This window comes from Loxodonta africana, chromosome 3, assembly GCF_030014295.1.
Source record: "Loxodonta africana isolate mLoxAfr1 chromosome 3, mLoxAfr1.hap2, whole genome shotgun sequence".
Classification (NCBI taxonomy): Eukaryota; Metazoa; Chordata; class Mammalia; order Proboscidea; family Elephantidae; genus Loxodonta; species Loxodonta africana.
Genome location: NC_087344.1, coordinates 84,697,660 through 84,724,750, shown reverse-complemented (window position 1 = coordinate 84,724,750; position 27,091 = coordinate 84,697,660). Strand labels below are relative to the sequence as shown.

The 27,091-nt window shown below is 37.3% G+C and overlaps 1 protein-coding gene across 3 annotated transcripts in view; it reads left to right on the top strand.

Moving 5' to 3' along the window:
* Window positions 1-20,754, top strand: part of STIL (STIL centriolar assembly protein) — a 73,725-nt gene extending 52,971 nt beyond the window's left edge. The window contains exons 10-13 of one of the 3 annotated variants that reach the window (XM_010591305.3): window positions 3,214-3,445; window positions 12,396-12,606; window positions 13,997-14,247; window positions 18,218-20,754. In XM_010591305.3, coding sequence (XP_010589607.1) covers window positions 3,214-3,445; window positions 12,396-12,606; window positions 13,997-14,247; window positions 18,218-19,007 — 1,484 coding nt within the window. In that variant the 3' untranslated portion in view covers window positions 19,008-20,754. The remainder of the gene's footprint in view (window positions 1-3,213; window positions 3,446-12,395; window positions 12,607-13,996; window positions 14,248-18,217) is intronic. The other 2 variants (XM_010591304.3, XM_003411095.4) reach the window with 2 other exon arrangements.
* Window positions 20,755-27,091: the final 6,337 nt, after the last annotated feature.

Here is a 27,091-nt window from a genome sequence, read left to right as displayed (position 1 = left end):
ATTTTTCACAAAGGAATATCTACTTCATCTGATAAACAACATTAAAGGCCCTTTTTTAAGCATTCAATTAATGATGTAAATGACATGCGTTTGTTTATATGTTTGATTACCACCAGACTATGAGATCTTCAAGAACACCTTTATATCCCTAGCATTGAGCAAGTTACCTAGAACATACCAAAATCAAAAACAAACCCATTGCCACAGAGTCAATTCTGAATTATAGTGATCCTATAGGACAGAGTAGAACTACCTTATAGAGTTTCCAAGTGCATAAATCTTTATGGAAGCGGACTGCCACATCTTTCTCCCCTGGAGCAGTTGGTGGGTTTGAACCACCAACCTTTTGGTTAGCAGCCAGGTGCTTAACCTGCACCACCAGGGCTCCCATGCCTAGAAAATAGGTTGGGAATAACAAGAATGAAGAGGAAGAGTCATGTAAGATGTCGGTAAGATTTAATAACTAATTGGATTTGCTAGTTGAGGAGGAGGGAGGATTTAAAAGTTACTCCAGCTAAATGCCATGTGCCATGTGGTATCCTGGATTAGATCCTGGAGCAGAAAAAGGACATAAGTAGAAAAACCGGTGAAATCTGAATAAAGTCTGGAGTTTAGTTGGTAGTAATGTACCAATATTGGTTTCTTGATTTTTGGCAATGCAAAATTATGTACAGTGAATTTTATTAAAGATGGTAAAAAGTTACTCCAGGATTTTGAACCTGAATGACAGGTGATGTAGTAGTAGCGTTAAACAGAAGGAGGCAAGTTAGAGAAGCAAAAGAGAGAAGATAAGTTCAGTCTGAATTCTTGTTGAGACTGAGAGTTCCTTTTGGAAATGTGAATGGAGATAACTCAAATGTCAGAAGTATAGGAGTGGAGTGGAATTGAAGACATAGACTTAATGGAGATAACGTGAAGATTTGGGGCTGAAGAATAAAAATTTAAGAGGAAGAATAGAAAAGAAAGGCAGATTTCTATATTCTTTTTCTGAACTCATACATTATCTAAATCGTCTGGGTAGAGGGGAATAAGGAGTGAGGGTAGCAACAGCCACGTGTACGTTTGTACATCAAATTCAGGTACTACTCAATACGATTAAGATTCTTAGGCTGAACTAACTTAAGGAAGAGGAATTTACTAGAAGTATATGGGGATATTTCACCAAAGTCAAGGCCAAACATGGAGCTGGACATCAGAAAAGACTAGAACTGGAAACTGGAACAGCACAAGGACTCTCCTGCTATTCTGCATGACTCTTACTCAATGCTGTCGGCAGTCCTGCTTTCACTGCTTCCCATGACCCAGAACACTAAAGTTTATATATCACAGCTCTAGCCATATGTACAAACTAGCTTACTGTCCCTCAGCCTCAGTTTCAAATTCCAGAGAACCTGAATAGCCTAGTTTGAATTAGGCTTTAATTCCTGGTTCAGTGATAAAGGGGGGCCTAGAATCAACCCTGGTGGTGTGGTAGTTGAGAGCTATGGCTGCTAACCAAAAGGTCAGCAGTTCGAATCTACTAGGCGCTCCTTGGAAACCCTGTGGGGCAGTTCTACTCTGTTCTATAGGGTCAGTATGAGTCAGAATCGACGGCAACAGGTTTGGGTGTTTTTTTTTTTTTTGGTGGAGCGTAGTTTAGAATCACATAATAGGGACATAGCTGCTGGATTGCAGGGGGTGGCGATTCCCCAGAAAAAGTTGTGTGGTCTGGGTGGGTGGGTCATGGAGGGATGCTAGTAAGGGAGATGTAGGTATTGTAAGCTAAGTAAATATACCCAGGAGGGTCAGTTTCCTCCTTATGTCCTTGTAAAATTCTGTTTTTACTATATTGTGATTGTTTATTATCTGTGACTGCCACTAGACTAAGCTTTTGGAGATCTGGGACACTGACTTATTCACCAGTGTATCTCAGTGCTAGCATAATGCCTGATACATACGTAATAAAAAAAATAATAATAATAATACGTAATAGGTGCCGAATAAATAATAATTGAATGAAGTCATTCATGTGTTTGAACGGATTTTTGGAAAATTATTGGAAACAAGTTTTCAAACATTTTTAGACTTCAAAGATTCATATTCAGAGTTATACGTATGCAGAAAAATGGATTATTAATAGTCTTTTGAACTAAGTGGCTTTTAGAAGCACATTTATTCTACAAGGTACTTAATTTTCTAGAGGTGTGTATTGATATGTGTCCAGGAAGTGTAGCAGTATTTAGGAAGGGCTTTCAAAATTGTCCCTGTTTTTGCTTAAGTTTTAAAAAATGTTTAATGCATGCACAATTAAAAAATGCTTTATTCATTTATTGTTTATTTTCATAAAATCACCTAAGTGGACCGTCAAATACTTGGCTTCACTTTTTGGTTTTAACCATTTCCTTAAACCACTATATACAAAACAATGTTTTCCTGAATTGTGGCATTCATATCACTCATGGTAGAAAGGTGATTTGGGGCAGTACACAGATGAATATTTTATAGATACATTATTCTTTGTACTGGAAAAATATTACTAGCGCTAACGCATCGAGTCTATGCTTTTACAGGTATTATTGCTTTGAGGATAAGGCTAAGTAAAAATTAAGTGAACTGATGTAAAGAAAAATAGTAAGCAAATAATAATATATATACATAGCTCTGCAGATGTTATGAAAGTGGTCCATAAAGTTTGGAAAACATTTGATAAATGATATAATGTCAGAGAGTTCAGATATTCAGTGTTCTTAACTCTTTATTATTACCAAAAGCACCAGGTACTTTAAATACTTGCTGATATTACACAAGTCTGATGCATCTTAATAGTCCCATAAATATTGTATTTAGGGATCAAATCAGAGAGCCAGGGGATTTGTCCTTATATATTTTCTTCCAGTATCCAGAACAGCAGTTTTCAACACCCCGTCTCCCACCCCAAATTGTATTCAGAACTTTAATATGTAAAACAGGTCATTTGAAAGCCCCTCCTCTTGAAGAGGCTGGGGTGGTTGGGCAAAAGCCCAGAAAGACCACTTTCCCTTCACTCCCTCAGCTTTCTATCTTTCCACCCTTCACCTACCTCTTGGTGGCACTTCTGAGGAAATAAAATCGGTAAACAGTTCTAGGTAACTGCATTAAAACAATGTAGCTAGTCTTAACTTAAAGGTTTGTCAGAGAATTATTTTTAATAGTGGAATGTTTATTTCAGAATCTGTTAAATCATTTAACCGGCAGGTGCAAGCTTGTTCTGGAATGCAGCAGGTGATGATCAAGAGCCCGAATCTCAGCTGAAGCAAAGTGATACCAAAATTTCCAGTGAGGACATGAATTTTTCTGTTGATATTAGTAATGAAGTCACAAGTCTTCCAGGTAGTGCGTCTTCATTAAAAGCAGTTGATATTCCCAGTTTTGAAGAGAGCAACATTGCTGTGGAAGGAGAATTTAATCAGCGACTTTCTGTATCCAAGTAAGGACTCTGATTCAATATTTCACCTAGTCCTTTTTTCTTTTTAAATTCTAAAAACCCTTCTGGTCTTTTAACTCAGAAACTATGTCTTTTAAATGGTATTTTCATTGGCACCTTTGCCCGATGTGATTCCTCTGTAACTGAGAGTTCTGAGCCTTTTAGAATCAGCCCTAAATGTCAGTCATTGGATGTGTAATAGTCTGGCTGAATCAGAAACATCTGAGCATACTTCAGAAATATGTGCCTCACCCTGGAGATTCTGACACATTAAGTCCCAGAGAGGTCTGGGACCCCGAATTTTGAAATTTTTAAAGATACCTCATACTGCAATTATATATAAAAGATCTTTATTTTTGAGAGATACTACTTGAATATTTATATATGAAATGATAGTTATCTGGGATTTGCTTCAAATGAGAGATGAGATGACATAACTAGCGACTAGTTTTTTTTGTTTGTTTTTTTTTTTTTATAGTTGAAACAAGATTGGCTGTCGGTTGGCAGTGTTGGAACTGATTGGATATATGGTGATTTATTAAACTATTTACTCTTGTGTTTGAAAATTTTCATTAAAAAATTTCCCCTTAAAAAAAAAAAATAAGATTCCCAAATAATTCAGATCATCAGCATATTTAGAAACAAATTCAACAAATATTCTTTGAGCTTCTGGTATGTGTTGCTATAGAACTGGGTGCTAGAGATCATGTAGTAAGTTAGACAAAGCTGCTAACTTACATGGGTTGAAGAGACAAACAGTAACCATATAAGCTATGTATATATATATTTTTTTCTTATAATGATAACTGCTCTAAGAAAATAGACCATAATAATCGAGTACAGTGTAACTGGGATGGTACCACAGGAAGCAGATGCATGTGTATATTAAGTAGGATGGTGAAGGAAGCCTGCTTTAAGGTGGTGATATTTTAGCAGTGACCTGTGTGATGGAGAAAGAGTCAGCTATGAGAAGATCTGGGGCAGGAGTGTTCAAGGTGGTGGTAATGGCAAGTGTAAAGGCCACAAGATATGTGTGAGCTTAACAGTTCCAGGAACAAGCGAAAAAGCCAGTGTAGCTTGGACATAATGAACTGAGCAGGAGAGCATAGGGAAAGGAGGTCAGAGATATAAGCAGGAGACAAATTATATAGGGCTTTGTAGGACATGGAAAAGAGTTTTTACTTTATACTGTGTTCATTAAGAGGAGCCGTAGTGGCAGTGGTTAAGCACTCAGCTGCTAACTGAAAGGCCAGTAGTTCAAAACCACCAGCCACTCCCCAGGAGAAAGATGTGGCAGTCTGCTTCCATAAAGACTACAGCCTTAGAAACCTGTGGGGCAGTTCTACTCTGTCCTATGGTGTTGCCATGGGTCAGAATCAACTTGACAGCAACAGGTTTGGTTTTTTTTTTGTTTGATGTTCATTAAAGCCAGTAGAGGATTTTAGACAATGGGCTGTTATGATCTGATTTTCACTGTTTAAAGAGTATTCTAATTTTTTCTAAGGAACCCTGTGGCACAATGATTAAGCGCTTGAATGCTAACTGGAAGGTTGGCAGTTTGAACCTACCCAGTGGCTCCCTGGGAGAAAGACTGGTGATCTCCTCCCATAAAGATAACAGCCTACTCTCTCACATGCACCCAACAACAACACAACAACAGTGTTTTTTAAGAAGGAACTGAAGGAAGCTGAGAGTGGAAGTAGGGAAACTGGTTAGTAGATTAACAAGTAAGTGAGATGAAAGTGTCTTGGACTTGTGGTGAAGTGGTGGAAGGGTTCAGATGTAGAATAAATTTTGAAGGTAGAGGAATAATGTAGGTATAAAACACCACAGGTAATACATGAAACAGTTAAAATAAGTGAGCTTGGTGGTAGGGTGGCATTGGGTAGGCAGTGGATTACTATTTGTGTTATAAGCCCTGTAATAATATTTTACATTTAAAATTACTCTGATTACAGTACAGATTAGAGCAATAAACATGCCCCTCTAAGAAACATCCTCTTGTTTCGATATAGTGTGACATTAATCCTGTAATTCAATTAAGTACCCATAGCGTATACTACAGTGTACTGAAAAGATCTTTTGTGTACATGTCTCTTGCACTAGATTGAGTTTCTTAGAGGATAGGGATGATATTTCTGCATTTTTAGAACTTGACTTTGGTGTCTGGTTTCCCATGTTAAATACTTCATAAATGTTCACTGGTATGCGGGGCAGTTTGGGGCAAACACCAAGGTCCATATTTTATTTGAAATAATTACGGAAAATGAGGACAAAGAGGGATGATCCATGTTTATACTTATTTATCCTCCTTAATTCTGTTAACTGCGGATTACTTTCTTGAATTATAAATTTTCTACCCTTAAGTAGTTTTTCAGTCAGAACTTTAAAGATCTCAGATCTGTAGTAATTTTTAACCTCAGAAAGCATGTTTGAGTTAATTGATAGAATGTAGTTAATTGCTTTTTCAGAGCAATTAATCAACTCTGTTGATTCCAGTACATGACTAGATGCACATCTAACCTTCGTTCAGCGTAACGTATTGACTCGAATTAAATAATACTGCAGCATCACCCATGGTACTTCTGGTGTATCTCTTGTTCCTTCCCAAACATCTGATCTGATTGGTGATGTGGTTCCCTTTGTTAAGTATTCATGGACGGCACCTTGCTCCATGGGTTCCCAGTTCCTGGATGTTTTGCAGCCTGTATCAGTCTTTCTGATGTTAAAGCAGTCTGTGACGGATGAATTTATTTGCCTTGCGGTTTAATTGGTTATTGATTGCTTTTTCCCAGTGGACAGTAGTGGTAAGTGGTATTTATAGAGAATTTTTAAATGATCCTTATTTTTCTTTAGAAGCCATGCTTTGGACATATCTCCTAATACTTGCAATTGTAGAATCATCTTTTAAAGTTGTTTTTCTTTTTTAATCTTTAATTTTTTGAGATTGGAGACCTTTAACGTTTTGGTTCTGTATTTTTCAGTTTTTATTTTTGCTTGCTAAGTTAGACACCAAGACAGATATTTTTAAATCCTTGAAGATGCAATATAGCAGAGTGATTAAAAGCATGGACTAGAGTTCTAGACTGTCTGAATTTGAGTCATAGCAGTGTGACCACAGGCAGGTCTCATAACCTCTTGGTGACTCGGTTTTCTCATCTATAAAATGGGGATGATAAAAGTACCTCCCTCATAGGATTGTTGTGAGGATTTAATGAGTTCATATATGTAAAGTACTTAAAATAGTGCCTGGCACATTGTATTTATAAGTGACAAGGCAAAAAAGAAACTACTTACACCATAGTACCTAAGTAGTGTTATCATTTAGCTAGAGACAGAATAAAGCGAACTCACTGTCATGGACCTTCCTAAAAAACAAAGTGCTTTGCACATGTTTGGATTATTTAAAATTCTGTTCAGTATAAGTAATTTTCTAGCCTGTCTTAGTCTGGAAGCTCAGCTGAAACTTGTCCACCACGGGTGACCCTGAGGTATTTCAAATACCGGTGGCACAGCTGCCAGCATCAGAGCAACACGCAAGCCCCCAGAGTACACAAACTGACAGACGCGAGACGGATTTTCCCTTAGTAGCTAATAAATTCCTTGAGAGAGATGCTTGGACACTCTATAAATATCATCTCCTAAAGCTCCTAAGGCTATGGATCTTGCCTGCAGCACTTATATTAATAGGTATTTGCCTAATGGTAATTTTATATTTTCCTTATTCCTTTCACATTTATAAATTGGGATTCTTCCTTCTCTCTGATTATTTTTTTAATTCATTCATCTTTAAATTTATATCAATATGGACTCCTGGATATGTATTTTATCCTATGATTTATAATTCCGTACCAATTTGTTGCTCAAATTGTTTTCGTTTTGGCCATTGGGAACTCTTTCAGATTGGCTTCTGTTTCCTTTAAGGAGCCCTGGTGGTGCAGTGGTTAAGTGCTTGGCTGCTAACTGAAATGTCAGTGGTTTGAAACCACCAGCCGCCCCGAGATGTGGCCGTCTGCTTCCTTAAATGCAGCCTTGGAACCCTGTGGGACGGTTCTACTCTGTCCTACAGGGTCACTACAAGTCGGAATCAACTCGATGGTAGCGGGTTTGGGTTTTTTGTCTGTTCCTTTTGGACATGCTGCATGCTTTTTTGAGCACATTCTGATAATAATTTTCTGCCACCACGGGATATTCCAGGCTCATCTTGTATTTTCCCAGCTCCAGCCCTGGAATCAACAATAGAAATTAGGTGCGCTGCTCCCCTTTATTGAGAATTGATATTTAGAAATCACAGTCTGGGCACTAGGTATGCCCTAAGTGTATCTGTGTTTCTAGACCTTCTCAGCAAGCAGCGAGGAAATATGTGTGTGTGTGCATGCGCACACACTAAACCATACATATGCACACATCTGAATTTATTTCTATATGCATGTATCTGTATATATATTAAAATACTTGAATTCATAAAAAGACATACATTCAGAGATGTATCCCTCCCTTCTCATCCCTGCTGCCCCATTCTCTATTGCCCGTTCTATCCACCCCTTTCCCACCCACCCTCTTTAGATAACCAGTCTCCTTAGTTCTGACTTACCCTTCCTGTATTTTCTTATACTCCTTTCTTTCTTACGTGCAGGGTAGCATACTATAGATACACTTCTAAATTGGCTCTTTTCATTTCGTAGTATATCTTGGAAGCCACTCCAAACCAGCTCCTGAAGATAGTCTTTATTTTCTTTAAGCTGCATAGTACTCCATTGTGAAACTGTACCGTAGTTTACTCAACCACTCTCCTGTTTATGAGCATTTAGTCTGTTTCCTAAATCTTGAGATGGTCTCTAAATTCAGGTGGGATATACTCAAGATCATATTTTGGCTCTCGTGGACTTGCTGTGATTTTCTTCAGTTTCAGCTTGAACTTGCATATGAGCAATTGATGGTCTGTTCCACAGTCAGCCCCTGGCCTTGATCTGACTGATGATATTGAGCTTTTCCATCGTCTCTTCCCACAGATGTAGTCTATTTGATTTCTGTGTGTTCCCTCTGGCGAGGTCCATGTGTATAGTTGCCAATTATATTGGTGAAAGAAGGTATTTGCAGTGAAGGAGTCGTTGGTCTTGCAAAATTCTATCATTCGATCTCCGGCATTGTTTCTCTCACCAAGGCCATATCCTCCAACTACTGATCCTTCTTTGTTTCCAACTTTCTGCATTCCAATCACCAGTAATTTAGAGACCATCTCAAGAATAGATTTGACGCATTGAACACTGGTGACCAAAGATTGGATGAGTTGTGGAATGACATCAACGACATCACCCATGAAGAAAGCAAGAGGTCACTGAAAAGACAGGAAAGAAAGAAAAGACCAAGATGGATGTCAGAGGAGACTCTGAAACTTGCTCTTGAGCATCGAGCAGCTAAAGCAAAAGGAAGAATTGATGAAGTAAAAGAACTGAACAGAAGATTTCAAAGGGTCTCTCGAGAAGACAAAGTATTATAATGACATGTGCAAAGAGCTGGAGATGGAAAACCAAAAGGGGAGAACACGCTCAGCGTTTCTCAAGCTGAAAGAGCTGAAGAAAAAATTCAAGCCTTGAGTTGCAATAGTGAAGGATTCCATGGGGAAAATATTAAATGATGCAGGAAACATCAAAAGAAGATGGAAGGAATACACAGAGTCATTATACCAAAAAGAATTAGTCGATATTCAACGATTTCAAGAGGTGGCATATGATCAGGAACCGATGGTACTAAAGGAAGAAGTCCAAGCTGCTCTGAAGGCATTGGCGAAAAACAAGGCTCCAGGAATTGATGGTATATCAATTGAGATGTTTCAACAAACAGATGCAGCGCTGGAGGTGCTCACTCGTCTATGCCAAGAAATATGGAAGAGAGCTTCCTGGCCAAATGACTGGAAGAGATCCATATTTATGCCTATTCCCAAGAGAGGTGATCCAACCAAATGTGGAAATTATAGAACAATATCATTAATATCACACGCAAGCAAAATTTTGCTGAAGATCATTCAAAAACGGCTGCGACAGTATATCGACAGGGAACTGCCAGAAATTCAGGCTGGTTTCAGAAGAGGATGTGGAACCAGGGATATCATTGCTGATGTCAGATGGATCCTGGCTGCAAGCAGAGAATACCAGAAGGATGTTTCTCTGTGTTTTATTGACTATGCAAAGGCATTCGACTGTGTGGATCATAACAAACTATGGATAACATTGCGAAGAATGGGAGTTCCAGAACACTTAATTGTGCTCATGAGGAGCCTTTACATAGATCAAGAGGCAGTTGTTTGGACAGAACAAGGAGATACTGATTGATTTAAAGTCAGGAAAGGTGTGTGTCAGGGTTGTATTCTTTCACCATAACTATTTAATCTGTATGCTGAACAAATAATATAAGAAGCTGGACTATATGAAGAAGAACAGGGCATCAGGATTGGAGGAAGACTCATTAACAACCTGCATTTATGCAGATGACCCACCTTGCTTGCTGAAAGTGAAGAGGACTTGAAGCACTTACTAATGAAGATCAAAGACCACAGGCTTCAGTATGGATTGCACCTCAACATAAAGAAAACAAAAATCCTCACAGCTGGATCAGTGAGCAACATCATGATAAACAGAGAAAAGATTAAAGTTGTCAAGGATTTCATTTTTCTTGGATGCACAATCAACAGCCATGGAAGCGGCAGTCAAGAAATCAAAAGATGCATTGCATTGGGTAAACCTGCTGCAAAGGACCTCTTCAAAGTGTTGAAGAGCAAAGATGTCACCCTGAAGACTAAGGTGCGCCTGACCCAAGCCATGGTATTTCAACTGCATCATATGCATGTGAAAGGTGGACAATGAATAAGGAAGACGGAAGAAGAGTTGACCCCTTTGAATTGTGGTGCTGGCGAAGAATACTGAACATACCATGGACTGCCAAAAGAACAAACAAATCCCTCTTGGAAGAAGTGGGGCCAGAATATTCCTTAGAGGCAAGGATAGCGAGACTGCGTCTTACGTACTTTGGACATGTTGTCAGGAGGGATCAGTCCCTGCAGAAGGACATCATGCTTGGCAGAGTACCGGGTCAGCGGAAAAGAGGAAGACCCTCAATGAGGTGGATTGACACAGTGGCTGCAACAATGAGCTTAAGCATAACGACGATTATAAGGATGGCTCAGGACTGGGCAGTGTTTCGTTCTGTTGTGCACAGGGTCGCTATGAGTCGGAACCGACTCGACGGCACCTAACAACAACAACAACAGGTTGTTTCCAGTATTCTGCCATTAGCAGCGGTGCTACGGTGAACTACCTTGTGCATATGTATTTTTTAATTATTTTAGAAGTGGGATTGCTGAGCCCAAAGTTAAGTGCTGTGTAATTTTGTTAGGTATTGCCAAATTTCCTTCTGGAAGGGTTGTATCGATTTACAGTCTCACCAGCAATGTATGAGATTACTTGTTTCCAACAGAATACATTATCATATTTTTTGTTATTTTTTTACCTGTCTGATAGGTGATAAATGATCTCAGTGTTTTAATTTTCCTTTTAAAAATTATGAATAAGTTTGAACACTTTTATGTCAAGGGCCATTTTTATATTTTTGTGAATTATCTGTTTATATCTTTTACCATTTTTCTGTAGGTTTAAGTTCTTTGAGCCTTAATTTTTAAGTTCTTTATAAGAGGTGTTAACTCTTTGTCTGCGGTGTATGTTGTGAATATTTTCTCCCAGTTTGTCAGTTCTCTTTTGACTTGGTTTATGATTTTTTTGGTCATGTAAAAAATTTTACTTCTTATATAGTAAAATTTCTTAATCTTTTCTGAGAATTCTGTCTTGACTACTGTTTTATAAAGATTCATTTCAGCTAATATTTTGAGCTTATCATATACCAGCACTCTGCTTGGCATTGCATATCAAGTTAAAATTAAACAATGGAAAAAATAAGAAATAACCTAAATTTTAAACAAGAGGTATTGTCAGAAAAATCATATTATACCCATAAAATGAAGTATTATATAACCATTAATATTTGTTTTTAAGAATATTTAATGAAATGTGAAGATGCCCTTGATATATTAGGTTTTAAAAAGCAGCTTCCAAAACTACAAGTAGTGTAGTATAGCTTTGCAGATAAAATATACATATATCTACAGAAAAAAAATATAGATGGAAATACTCTAAAATGTTAACAGTGGTTATCTTTGAGTGTTAAATTAACTTTGACTTTTATTTTCTTCCTACTTGGTATAACTTTGAACAGTTTTCTCACCTCTCTGTGCCTCTTTCCTCATCTCTTAAACGGGGATAATATATAATATCTTATCTCCTAGTTTTTTCTGGTAAGGCTTATGTGAGATGGTGTAGCTACAGCAGTGCCTAGCCCATGATAAACATTTCACTAATATTTATCATTTTCTCTTTTCTGCAATAGCCACAGATAGCTATTCTAGCAAGAAAAATATTTTTAATACTGCTTTCTGTAGTTATTTTAAAAATATTATTTATTCTCTAAATTTGGAAAATACATAAAAGCATAAAGAAGAAAATAAATATCACCAAGTATTCGTAATTACAAATGGCAGTTTATGAACTTTTATTTGACTGGAATCTTGACCATGTCTTAAAATTTGAAGTGAACAATATTTTAAAATTTTGAGTAAAAATTTTTATTGTATCAAGTTCAGAGGGAAATAGGTTAGGAGATATGTTTTCCAGCCTTTAAATAAAGCTGTCTAAATATAAATAACATAACTTAAAATAGTATCACTGTCTAGTTTATATGCAGCTTATCAAGATGGGATGCTTATATAGCATCATTAAGAGCTGAAAATACAACCCAGAATGCTGCTTGAGTCTTATCCCCCTTTTTCTATTGTTACTGCACTTCAAATATATGTTAAAGGTACCTTGATAACTAACATTTGCATTATATGTCTTTTTTCAAACAGCTCTTCTCCGGTTGAGAGAAAAGAACCAGATGTGCCTGTGTTCTTTCCGAGTTCCCTCTTGGCAGAGAGTGTAAGCATGTGCTTACAGACCGGACCAACAGAGGGTGCTAGTAACAACTCTCTGACATCAGGGGAACCCAAAATTGAGCAAGTAATGCAACCCTTGCCTCATCAAGCATCAGACAACCAGAAAATTTACCAGGATTTGTTGGTAAAAAAAAAAAAAAATGTAGAGCATTTCATCTTCTTAAGATGTTTATTTAGTGTAGGGCACTTTCCTAGATTTACATGGATTAGGATCTTGAGATAAAAAGACTTTTGCCTAATTAACAATATATAATTTATTTATTTTAACTATTCATAAATTATGATAAACTAAATTTAATAATTTTTTATTGTAAATTTTTATAGTAAGTGTGCCAGTTATTGCGTACTTAGCCAAAAAATAAAAACTTTATTTTTAAAATGTAAGGGGTGACATTATGTCAAATTCAAACTAAATTTGGTATCAGAAAAAAACAAGCAAGATTTTGTAGTAAGTTTGAAAAGTGAAGAATAGTGGGATGATTTTGTAATAAGTTTGAAAATTGAAAAATAATGGGATATTTATGGTAATACGTAGTTATTCGAATTCAGGTAAGCAGATGTTTATTGAATATTTAGCTTAATCTAAGAAAGTAGACTAAGTAAAGTAGGTTATACAGAAATGAATATGGCAGTCTCTGTCTTCAAAAACCTATGAGAGATAACAACACATGGACACCAGTAATAAACAATTATAAGGCAGGCCAAGAGGTGCTTTTAAAAGCAAAGGGAACACAGAATAGAATGGGATCATTCTGGTTGAGGGAAATAGTCTTCTTGGAAAAGTTAGAATGTAAACTGAGATTTAAAGGTTGGATGATCCTGGCTTTCACTCCTATCGAATTTGTAGACGTTGGAACATTTGATTTCTCCGTTTGTAAGTGAAGGCTAATTAAACATACTTCATAGGGATCTGTGTGTTCATATTTATTTACCTGCTGGGTCCTAGACTGGTACAAGCAGCTGTGTGAGACATAATAGAAATAGGACATAATCCATGCCTGCAAAGAGATCATTATTATCATTGCTCAGGGAATGAAATTTGCTTTAATGTTAGAAAGGCAGAGCTAGTATCACAGGTCACTCTTGGTTTTAGAAGGTGAGAAAAGAAAGGAGCCCCATTCTGAAAGTACTATGAAGGTCTAATTCATAACTCTGAAACATTATCAATTTTTACAATGAAAGCATGCTTCAAAATTTTTGTTTAGAAAGAATTTAACATAAATCCTTGAAAATACATAGAGTATTACTCAAATGCTTTTTAAATCTGTTTGTTTTTAAATGAATGCATTCCGAACAAACACGTTGAATTTCCTCTGAAGTCTGATGAAAACATTCATTAGTGTGGGCTTCTTTTACAAAAACCTTGTAATACTTTCAAATATGCTTGATTCTTTGTGCAGTTCGGTAAGTTGATATTATCTTTTCCCTAGCCTTTCTTCTGTTAAACTGTTTATATTTTTATTTTCTAAGATTGTTAATAATGATTCTTCACGTGTCCTTTTTATTTTCATTAGGGTCAAGTTAACCACCTTTTAAATAGCTCTTCTAAAGAAACCGAAAAGCCATCTACCAAGGCAGTAATTATCAGCCATGAATGCACCAGGACTCAAAATGTTTACCATACAAAGAAAAAAAAACAGGATTCAGGGTTGGTAGACAAAGATTGTGTTCTTAATGCAACTCTTAAGCAACTAAGAAGCCTCGGAGTAAAAATGGATTCTCCCACTAAAGTGAAGAAACACGCACATAAAGTGGATCATGCCAGGTAACATTTTAAAAGATGAATAAATTCTAGATGTATTACAGCAATCTCATAAGAAAAGATTCGTTTGCCTTCAATTCACTTGGTTCATCACTTATTCAGGGCCTGCTATATGCCTGATGAATAAGAAATCATCAGTATCCTTTAGATTCTTCATTTTGGAAGGAGAGAGGGATACATGCGTAAGTAATTCGAGAGATATTGGGGAATGTCTCCTGGGTAGAGATGCCAACAAAATGCTTTGGGAGTTTTGAGGAAAGAGAAATGAATTTTTACTGGCAATATCTAAAAAGTCCTCTTGGAAGTAAAGGGTTTATGTCAGCTCCTAGATGTACAATTATATAGTTTTGCCATCTAAGAACATCCCTTTTTCTGGGAATGTATTTTGAAGACTATAGTTACATGAACTTATTACCAGTTTCAACTGGCTTCAGATCTTTCTTCATCAAAGATGACCTCAGCACATACTTGTTTAAAAAAGGATAGAATCAGGGCTTCAAACCAGTTCTTCCCAGTTAGTCATGGCTGAGGAGGTGACACCCGCAACAGACCTGAGTTTTTAAAATTTGGGTGACCTGGGACCATAACTGGGAACGGGAAGAATTACAGGTTGAAGCTCTGCTAGAAACTTAATCTGCTTCTTAGAAAACAAGGGCAGCGTGTGCTTTGCAGAGCAGTCACATCCCTTGCATGTTGAAATCTGCGCAGAGCTGGAACCAGCGGCCCCCAACTCAAAGGTGGCAGCCCCGACTGCACTGCTTTGAACGTGTGTGACTCTCCTTAGTCCTGGCAATAATCTAGTCTCACACATCAGGCTCCTGAGACGGTTCACCATGCTTCTGAGTCTCCCGTTCCAGGGCTTCGATGCGTAATTTTTTTCATTCTGGTTATGGTTCCGGACCACCCAAATTTAGAAAATTCGGATATGTACCAGTTTCACTTCGTTGGCTATGACTGAACCGGTTTGAGCCAGTTCGAAGCCCTGGGTAGAATCTGGAAATTATAAAAGCTAGTGTGTTTTCTGTTAATTATATGTTGTTGTTGTTTTCAAATTACAAAAATAATACAACCCTCCCACCAGAAGAATGGCTGAGGCAGGGGAGAAGAACTTCCGTTCTACTTTCCTGTGCCAGACACTGCAGAAATTAAGAGAGTCTATTCTAGCAATGGAAACCCTGGTAGCATAGTGGTTAAGTGCTACGGCTGCTAACCAAAAAAGTCAGCAGTTCAAATCCACCAGGCGCTCCTTGGAAACCCTATGGGGCAGTTCTACCCTGTTCTATAGAGTCATTATGAGTCAGAATCTACTCAAAGGCAATGGGCTTTGGATTCTAGCGACAGGAAGGCAGGGAAAGAGGGTCCCAGAAATACCCAGAAATGGTAGGGGAGATAGAAATTGTGGATTTGAGGTCTGGAAGCAGCCTCTAGAGGCAGGCTCCCAACTGGAGTGACATTTGAATTCAAGGCATATGTTAAACAATCTCTCTAGTTGTTTTTTTGCCTTGCTTTCTGGTTCTCTACTTATTAGTTGAAAAATGCTATGTAGGAGATCACTAACCTGGGCTCAAAGGGGACAGTGGGTCAAGGTTAGTTTTCATCTTTAAGTTAAGTTAGAATAATTTTTGAGCTCAATTGTTGGCATGTGACACTCTTATTCATGTTCTTGCGTCATCCTGTTCTCCTATGGTGACTGCATATCTAATGAGATTCTAACATAGTGTATTTGTGCTCGAGGGTTTTAGGATTTGATTAGTGGAATGGCATCCTTTTGCTTTTCATCTTAATTGCCCTGGTGTTCCTATGCTTTGGCTGTCAGTATTATTGATTTGTTTCACCTTCAAAATAATGGTCACACCCCCTCAAGTTGAAAATAGCTGTGTTGGACAGTGGAATGTGAAGAATCTTATAAACAAATATTAACTGCATATAGATCCTTTAACCATTCAATAAAAGAAGATATAATTAAAATCAAACCTACTTTTTAAAAACATTTAACATTTTGAATTAAAAGTTTTTATTTGCTTTTAATTTTTATATTAATATTATTTATAGTTATACTTGTAATTATTTCAGTATGGACAAGTGTTCTGATTTGATGTGCATATGATTTATGATTTGAGGAAATAAGCAAATGATAAGTAGAAAAAGACTACGTATTTAGAAGGTATCACTATGAATAGATCATAAAAGAATAGTGTCTAGATAAACTGGTAGTATCTCTTCCATCTTATTAAAATAGTCTTCAAAGCATTGAGTATCCAAAAGGTTAAGGGAGAATTCCAAGATAGTTATAAAGATCAGCGTTATTAAGCGCACTGCTCATCGTTTAGTGATATCACTGGTTTCAGGGAGCATTAATGGTTGGGAATCCTGTCTTTAAAATTTCTTATGAGAATGGAAATATCTGGTAATTGTTTGGGTTTTGTGGAGTAGGAATGCGGGCAGTGAATGGGCATTATGAAACAGCTGAATTTTTTCAAGGGATGATACGGAAAGGCATCGCATATTCTGTTTTGACTAGAATATACAATGTTTACCACAACAGGTAGTGCACAAAGGATGCTAATTTCTTAAGGAACAGAAAAACTGATCACAAAATAGAAGTTTCTGAATACAGTATTGTGAAGCAATGATTTATAGAGCTCTAGGCAACGTGAGTTTGAGTCTCAGCTTGCCTAGCTGTTCAACTTTGGAGAAGTTAGTTAAAATCTCTATTCCCCAGTTTTCTCAAAAACTTTATCTGTAAAATGAAGATAACAGAAGTATCTCCTTCTTTTATCCATTCAGTAAATATTTATTGAGTGCCTAGTATGTGTCAGGCACTGTTCCAGGCACCAAGAATAGTGCAGCGGGGAGTGAGCAGAGCAGACAATCCTGGCCTTTGTACGTTCACGAGGGAGCCAGACAATAAGTCATTGTGAATTACATACAGAGTAAGTTAGATAGTGATAAGTGCTAAAGCGCTAAGGAGAAAACAAAAGTAGGGGAAGGGCAGCGTGCAGTGTTGGAGCAGAGAATAAGGCTGAAATATTAGATACGGAAGATTGAATGAAGAAGGGTTATGATGAGAATTACATAAGATGATGCATGTAAAGCACTTAGAGTGCCTGGCACATAGGAAGGCCTCAATAAGAATTAAACAGCTATTGCGCCTGGAGTCCCCGGGTGGCACAAATGGTTAAGTGTGTGTCTACTAACTGAAAGGTTGGTGGTTCACATCCATCAAGAGGTCCCTAAGAAGAAAGACCGCATCCATTGAAAACCCTTTGGAGTGCAGTTATACTCAGAAACACATGGGGTTGCCATGAGTTGGAATCAATAGTAACTGGTTTGGATTTCTGTTTGTTTTATTATCATATACATAAATATAAAGGAAAAAGGCAAGCCAGTTGAGTTAATACTAGCCAAAGTGAGTTGAAGATTATATCTAATGAAAGCAAAGTTAGTCTGTATACATAGTAGCCATATCCAGAGACCGCTTGATGTTTTTTATTCACTGCAAATCAAAATTCTTCCACTATGAACAATTTAATTTTCTGAGCTACTCACCAAAGTTTGTACTCCTAAATCATCAAATGTGTTTTCTGCTTTTATGTTTTAGTTTACATTGAATGTTAGCTGATTTCATATGCTGTTTTGGGCTAGTAGTTGTACGTTAAATGACTCAACAATATAGAATATCTCTTACATTTGGGACTTTGTGTTTGGTCTTAAAACTATGACTAGTGTATAAATTTAGGAAAATTAACTTGTGTTCCACATTGAATCTGTGAATCAGCGATTACCATCTAGGTTATATTTATCTCTTGAAGATGTATCTGGATCATCATTCGAGCACTCAGATAAAAGGCATCATGAAGCTTAAAACTGAAAACCTTTTATTATTCCATAGAATGGAACACAATTAGATTAATACTGTTTAGTACTCAAAATGAGGTAAATAAATGATGGTTTTCTGCTTTGTGTTTTTCAGTGTGCTGGCCTGCATCAGTCCTGAAGCTGTGATCTCTGGATTAAACTACATGTCATTTGCTAATGTTGGCATGAGTGGTTTAAGCCCCAGCGGTGTGGATCTGAGCATGGAGGCAAATGCCATAGCTCTGAAATATTTAAATGAAAATCAGCTGTCACAACTGTCTCTCACTCGATCAACCCAAAATAAATGCGACTCATCCTTTAGCCTTTTACATATTAATACAGACAAAAGCACATTGGGGCTGAGTTTAATTTCACCAAACAACATGTCATTTGCAACCAAAAAATACATGAAGAGATACGGACTCATACAAAGCAGCGACAATAGTGAAGATGAAGAGGAGCCTCCGAACGACACAGATAGCAAGAGTGAAAATTTACTGACTCAAAACCTTACGTCCTTACCTGAACAACCTGTTTGTCTGAAAGAGCCTCCTAGGAATGCCTGTGAAATAATCAATTGTTGTAACTCTGAATTTGTGGGCACTCACCCAGATCTGCCAGTATTGAGAAATATTACAAATGAAGTTGTTCAACCAAAGGCAACACAGCAGTTGCACAAGAACTCAGCTTTCTTATTAAAGAACCTTAAACCAAGTGCTGCGGTGAACCTTCGAACTGGTAAAGCAGAGTTTACCCAACATCCTGAGAAAGAAAATAAAAAGGACATTCCAATTTTTTCTGAAAGTTTGCAACCTTCTGAAACTTTAAAGCAGATGAATAGTATGAATTCAGTAGGCACATTCTTAGATGTAAAACGTCTCAGGCAGTTGCCAAAATTATTTTAAACCTTAACTCAGTGCCCTCCTGCTGTGGGGGCAGGAGGGGCAGGGCGTCACCTCAAATAACTCAGGGAAGCCAGAGGCTTTTGGAAATTTTAATCATTCCGGAGGTCAGTCTGTTCCTTCATAGCAGCTGACTGCAAAGAGCTGAACAAGTGACCTGATTGTCTATGAGATACCTGACTAGTGGCAGGGCTGAGTTCTCCTTGTTCAATAGAGCTGTTCAGTCACTAAAATCTTAAAAAAAAAAAAAAAAAACCCTGAGATCAGTTATTAAAACAATTTTGGTAAACAGACACTGTCCACGTCAGACTCTAAATAGCCATTTTATACTGTACATTTTAAAAAGTAAGTTTGTTTCCCAGCATGTTGCACCTCTGTGTATACCCAGTATCGCCTAAAAGAACATAAAGTTATCATGACCCTGACTAAATTAGCAAAATCAACCCTTACTGAGTTTAAGTGGAAAGTTTTTTTGTTTTTTTTTTAGTAAAATCTTTTATATAAGGAGCGTATTTCCTCTGAATTAAGATACATGTTTGTTAAACTCTGGAAGTAAAACTTCTGCCGTCTTGTGGGCGAATGTTAATGTAACATCCTCGACACACAGCAGTAGTTACTACCATAAAATTCTTGGGTATGAATGTGGTTTACAAGCTTTGTGAGTATTTCAGATGTTTGGGTATTTTTTAATAGAACTTAATAAAAATGTCAAGACTGTTTTCCTTTATCCTCTGCTATAGCATGTCCTTTCCCACTTTTGTAAAAAAAACTGTTTTAGACTCACAGGAAGTTATAAAGTACAGAGAGTTCAGGTGTACCCCTTACCCCACATACTGACGACATCTTACATAGGCAGATAAATTCTCAAAATCAAGAAATTGACACTGCTACAATACTAGAAGCTAAGTTACAGATCTTTGGGATTTTACCACTTTTTACATGCACTCATTCATTTACTTTTTGGTACATAGTTCTGTGAAATTTTATCACTTATTGTAGATGGATGGAACTAACTACCACAATCAGGATACAGAACTGTTCGATCACCACAAAAAAAACCTAGTGCTGTCCCTTTAAAATCATACCTTTCCTTCAACCCTAAACCCTGACAACCTGTTCTTTGTTATTTTGAGAATGTCACATCCTATATTGATATAGTATATAATACTTGGAGCCCCAGTGGCAGAGTCATTAAGAACTTGGCTGCTAACCAATAGGTTGGCGGTTCAAATCCACCAGCTGCTCCTTGGAAACCCTATGAGGCAGTTCTACTCTGTCCTATAGGGTTGCTATGAGTCAGAATCAATGGCAACAGGTTTGGTTTTGTTTTTATATGGAATTGTGTAATTTTTGTGTGTGTGTGTGCTTTAAGTGAAAGTTTACAAACCAAGTCAGTCTCTCATACAAAAACGTAAATACACTTTGCTATATACTCCTAGTTGCCCCTCCTCTAATGAGACAGCATACTCCTTCCCTCCACTCAGCTTTCGTGTCCATTAGGCCAGCTTCTCACCCCCTCTGCCCTCTCTCCTTTCCAGACAGGAGCTGCCCACATAGTCTCATGTGTCTGCTTGATCCAAGAAGCTCACTCCTTACCAGTATCATTTTCTATCCCATAGACCAGTCCAATCCCTGTCTGAAGAGTTGGATTTGTGAAAGGTTCTTGTCTTGAGCTAACAGAAGGTCTGGGGACCATGACCCCTGGGGTCCTAGTCTCAGTCAGACCATTAAGTCTGGTCTTTTTATGAGAATTTGAGGTCTGCATCCCACTGCTCTCCTGCTCCCTCAGGGGTTCTCTGTTGTGTTTCCTGTCAGGACAGTCATCAGTTCTAGCCAGGCAACATCTTGTTCTGGTCTCGGGCTGATGTGGTCTCTGGTTTATGTGGCCCTTCCTGTCTCTTGGGCTCATAATTACCTTGTGTGTTTGGCGTTCTTCATTCTCCTTTGCTCCAGGTGGGTTGAGACCAATTGATGCATCTTAGATGGCCACTTACTAGCATTTAAGACCCCAGATGCCACTCTCCAAAATGGGATGCAGAATGCTTTCTTAATAGATTTTATTATGTCAATTGACTTAGATGTCCCCTGTAACCATGGTCCCCAAACCCCTGCCCCTGCTACTCTGGCCCTTGAAGCATTGAGTTTACTCAGGAACTAGTTTTGGTTTAGCCCAGTTCTGCTGACCTCTCTTGTATTGTGTGTTGCCTTTCCCTTCACCTAAAATAGTTCTTACCTACTATTTAATTAGTGAAAACCCCTCCCCCCTCTTGGAACCATCAAGGAATATTTTCTTCTCAGTTTAAACTATTTCTCCAGTTCTTATAATAGTGGTCTCATGCAATATTTGTCCTTTTGCAACTAATTTCACTCGGCGTAATGCCTTCCAGATTCCTCCATGTTATGAAATGTTTCACGGATTCATCATTTTTTATTGATGTGTAGTATTCATTGTGTGAATATACTGTAATTTATCCATTCATCCGTTGATGGCCACCTTGGTGGCTTCCATCTTTTTGCTGTTGTAAACAATGCTGCACTGAACATGGGTGTGCACATAAGTTTGTGTAAAGGCTCTTATTTCTCTAGGATATGTTCCAAGGAGTGGGATTTCTAGATCATATGGTGGTCCTATTTCTAGCTTTTTAGGAAAGCACCAAATCGATTTCCAAAGAGGTTGTACCATTTTACATTTCCACCAGCAGTGTATAAGCGTTCCAGTCTCTCCACAATTCCTCCAACATTTATTATTTTGTGTTTTTTGGATTAATGCCAGGCTTGGAGTGAGATGGAATCTCATTGTAGTTTTGATTTGCATTTCTCTAATGGCTAGTGATCCTGAGCATTTCCTCATGTATCTGTTAGCTACCTGAATGTCTTCTTTAGTGAAGTGCCTGTTCATATCCTTTGCCTGTTTTTTAATTGGGTTATTTGTCTTTTTGTGGTTCAGTTTTTGCAGTATCATGTAGATTTTAGTGATCAGACGCTGATTGGAAATGTCATAGCCAAAAGCTTTTTCCCAGTCTGTAGGTAATCTTTTTACTCTCTTGGTGAAGTCTTTGGATGAGCATAGGTGTTTGATTTTTAGGAGCTCCCAGTTATCTAGTTTTTCGTCTACATTCTTTACAGTGTTTTGTATACTGTTTATGCTATGTATTAGGGCTCCTAACATTGTCCCTATTTTTTCTTCCATGATCTTTATCATTTTAGATTTTATATTTTGGTCTTTGATCCATTTTGAGCTCTTTTTTGTGCATGGAGTGAGGTATGGGTCTTGTTTTATTTTTTTTGCAGATGGATATCCAGTTATGCTAGCACCATTTGTTAAAAAGACTATCTTTTCCCCATTTAACTGATTTGGGGCCTTTGTCAAGTATTAACTGCTCATATGTGGATGGATTTATGTCTGAATTCTCAATTCTTGTCCATTGGTCTATGTATCTGTTGTACCAGCAGCAGACTCTTTTGACTACTGTGGCGGTATAATAGGTTCTAAAATCAGGTCGAATGCGTCCTCCCCCTTTGTTCTTCTTTTTCAGTAATGCTTTCCTTATCCAGGGCCTCTTTCCCTTCCATATGAAGTTGGTGATTTGTTTCTCCATCTCATTAGAAAATGTCATTGGAATTTGGATCGGAATTGCATTAAATCTATAGATCGCTTTTGGTAGAATAGACATTTTTACAATGTCAAGTCTTCCTATCCACGAGCAAGGTATGTCTTTCCACTTAATGTAGGTCTCTTTTGGTTTCTTGCAGAAGTGTACTGTAGTTTTCTTTGTATTAAGTGTTTTACATCTCTGGTAAGATTCCTAAGTTATATTATCTTCTTGGGGCTACTGTAAATGGCATTGATTTGGTGATTTCCTCTTTGATGTTCTTTTTGTTGGTGTAGAGGAATCCAACTGATTTTGGTATGTTTATCTTGTATCCCAATACTCTGCTGAACTCTTCTATTAGTTTCAGCAGTTTTCTGGAGGATTTCTTAAGGCTTTCTGTGTATAAGATCACGTCATCTGCAAATAGAGATACTTCTTCCTTACCAATCTGGATGCCCTTTATTTCTTTATCTAGCCGAATTGCTCTGACTAGGGCTTCCAGCACAATGTTGAATAAGAGCGGTGATAAAGAGCATCCTTGACTGGTTCTGGATCTCAAGGGGAATGTTTTCATGCTCTCTCCATTTAGGAGGATGTTGGCTATTGGCTTTGTATAACTGTCCTTTATTATGTTGAGGAATTTTCCTTCTATTCCTATTTTGCTGAGAGTTTTTGTCATGAACGGGTGTTGAACTTTGTCAAATGCCTTTTCTGCATCAATTGATAAAATCATGTGATTCTTGTCTTTTGTTTTATTTATGTGGTGGATTACATGAATTGTTTTTCTAATGTTGAACCACCCCTGCATACCTGGTATGAATCCCACTTGGTCATGGTGAATTATTTTTTTGATATGTTGTTGAATTCTATTGGCTAGAATTTTGTTGAGGATTTTTGCATCTAAGTTCATGAGGGATATAGGTCTGTAATTTTCTCTTTTTGTGTTGTCTTTACCTGGTTTTGGTATTAAGGATATGGTGGCTTCATAGAATGAGTTTGGGAGTATTCTGTCTTTCTCTATGCTCTGAAATACCTTTAGTAGTAGTGGTGTTAACTCTTCTCTGAAAGTTTGGTACAACTCAGCTGTGAAGCCATCTAGGCCAAGGCTTTTATTTTTTGTTGGGAGTTTTTTGATTACCTTTTCAATCTCTTGTTATGGGTTTATTTAGTTGTTCTACCTCTGTTTCTGTTAGTTTGGTAGGTAGTGTGTTTCTAGAAATTCATCATTTCTTCTAGGTTTTCAAATTTGTTAGAGTACGATTTTTTGTAGTAATCTGATATGATTCTTTTAATTTTAGTTGGGTCTGTTGTATCGACCATCTCATTTCTTATTCAGGTTACTTGCTTCCTCTCCCATTGGTTTTTTTTTTTTTTTTTTTTTTTGTCAATTTGGCCAATGGTTTATCAATTTTGTTGATTTTTTTTTTTTTAAGGAACCAGCTTTTGGTCTTGTTAATTCTTTCAATTGTTTTTCTGTTCTCTATTTCATTTAATTCTGCTTTAATTCTTATTATTTGCTTTCTTGTGGTGCCTGAGGGTTTCTTTTGTTGCTCCCTTTCTATTTGTTCTAAGTTGCAGGGAAAATTCTTTGATTTTGGCCCTTTCTTCTTTTTGTATCTCTGCATTTATTGCTATAAATTGACCTCTGAGCACTGCTTTTGCTGTGTCCCAAAGGTTCTGATAGGAAGTGTTTTCATTCTCATTGTATTCTATGAATTTCTTTATTCTACCCTTGTCTTTTATAGCCCAGTCGTTTTTGAGCAGGGTATTGTTCAGTTTCCAAGTGTTTAATTTTTTTTCCCTGCTTTTTCTGTTATTGATTTCTACTTTTATGGCTTTAGTCAGAGAAGATGCTTTGTAATATTTCAGTGTTTTGGATTCTTCTAAGGCTTGCTTTATGACCTAATATGTGGTCGTTCCTACAGAATGTTCCATGTGTGTTGGAAAGAAAATATATTTGTCTGCTGTTAGGTGGAGTGTTCTGTATATGTCTATGAGGTCAAGTTGGTTGATTGTGGTATTTAGATCTTCTGTGTCTTTATTGAGCTTCTTTCTGAATGTCCTGTCCTTCACCAAACGTGGTGTGTTGAAGTCTCCTACTATAATTGTGACAGTGTCTATCTCACTTTTCAATGCTGAGTTCGTTTTATGTATCTTGCAGCCCTGTCATTGGGTGCATAAATATTTAATATGCTTATATACTCCTGATATATTGTCCTTTTAATCATTATATAGTGTCCTTCCTTATCCTTTGTGGTGGATTTAACTTTAAAGCCTATTTTGTCAGAAATTAATATTGGCACCCCTGCTCTTTTTTTATTGATGTTTGCTTGATATATTTTTTTTCCATCCTTTGAGTTTTAGTTTGTTTTTGTCTCTAAGTCTAAGGTGTGTCTCTTGTAGGCAGCATATAGATGGGTCATGTTTTTTATTCATTCCACCACTTCCTGTCTCTTTATTGGTGTCTTGTCTATTTACGTTCAGCGTAATTATGGATAGGTATGAGTTTAGTGGTGTCATTTTGATGTCTTTTTTTGTGTTGTTGACAGTTTCTTTTTCCCACTTAATCCTTTGTGCTGAGTAGTTTATATATTGTCATTTCCTCTTTTTCATTGTTGTTGATTTTATTTCTGCTGAGTCTCTATTTTTTTCTTGTATTTTATTTTGATGAGTAGGATTGTGGAATCCCTGGTGCTGTAGTGGTTAAGTGCTATGGCCGCGAACCAAAAGGTCAGCAGTTCGAATCTGCCAGGCACTCCTTGGAAACTCTATCAGGCAGTTCTACTCTGTCCTATAGGGTTGGTATGAGTCAGAATCAACTCCATGGCACTGGGTTTGGTTTTTTGGTTGGAGTAGGATTGTTAGTCTCCTTTAGGGTTACCTTAATATTTACCCCTATTTTTCTAAGTTTAAACCTAACTTTTATTTCTTTATATCACTTTGTCTTCCTCTCCATATGAAAGATTTATGACTACATTTCTTAGTCCCTCTTTATTGTTTTAATGTTGTCTTCTTTTACATAATAACTTCGCTGTTTGCCTGTTTTGAGATTTTTTTTTATCTGGGTTGACATCTGATTGCACTGTCCTTTGTTCTAGTCTTGGGTTGATATCTGATAGTATTGACTTTCTAACCAGAGAACTCCCTTTTGTATTTCTTGTATTTTGGGTTTGGTTTTTATGAATTCCATAAACTTCTGCTTATCTGGAAACATCCTAATTTTGCCTTCATATTTGAGAGACAGTTTTGCTGGATATATGATTCTTGGCTGGCAATTTTTTTCCTTAAGTGCTTTATATAAGTCATCCCACTGCCTTCATGCCTGCGTGGTTCCTGCCTAGTAATCTGAGCTTATTCTTATTGAGTCTCCTTTGTAGGTGACTTTTCGTTTATCCCTAGCTGCTCTTAAAATTCTCTCTTTAGCTTTGGTTTTGGCAAGTTTGATTATAATATGTCTTGGTGACTTTTAAGATCTATCTTATGTGGAGTTCGATGAGCATCTTGGCTAGATATCGTCTCATCTTTCACGGTATCAGGGAAGTTTTATGCCAACAAATTTTCAACAATTCTCTCTATTTTCTGTTATCCCTCCCTGTTTTGGTGCTTCAATCACTCCTAGGTTATTTCTCTTGATAGAGTCCCACATGATTCTTAGGGTTTCTTCACTTTTTAAAATTCTTTTATCTGATTTTTCTTCAAATATATTGGTGTCAAGTGCTTTATCTTCAGTCTCACCAATTCTGCCTTCTACTTGTTCAGCCCTGCTCCTCTGACTTTCTGTTAAGTTGTCTAATTCTGCAATTTTATTGTTAATCTTCTGAATTTCTGATTGCTGTCCCTCTGTGGATTCTGGCAGCTCGTTAAATTTTTCACTGTATTCTTGAATCACCTTTTTAATTTCTTCAGCTGTTTTATCTAAGTGTTCCTTTATCTGTGTGTTCTGCTCATTGCCTGATCTCCTTCCTGATGTTTTTGAAGAGTTCTGTATATTAATCCTTAGTATTCTGCATCCGGTAATTCCAGGAGGGTGCCTTCTTCCAGAAGATCTCTTGATTCTTTTTTTTTTTTTGAGTGCTTGTTGAAGCAATCAGGGTCTGCTTCTTTATATGATTTTCTATTGACTGTTTTCTCTGAGCCATCTGTAAGGTATTAGTTTATTTTATGTTTGCTTAGTGTATCCTAGCTTCTTGCTTTGTTTAGTTTTGATATGTCCAAATAGGTTGCTTGAGTGAGATAGCTTGATTATTTTTACCTTTGAAGCTCTAACGTCCTGTCACCAGATGGCTAGAGTTGTTATCAGGTGTATAAGCCTAGGAGTCCATTTACTTTTCTAGTTTGAATTCAGCTTAGTGTCCAGGTAGTTGGTCATCAAATGCATGGTACAGGCTCTGTCCTACAGTCTTAGAGGGGCAGGGTTGATTGGTACTGGTACTGGTATCTGGTTGCAGCAGTGGGTGAGGCTCTGAACAAGTCAGGGGGCTGACAACCATCCAC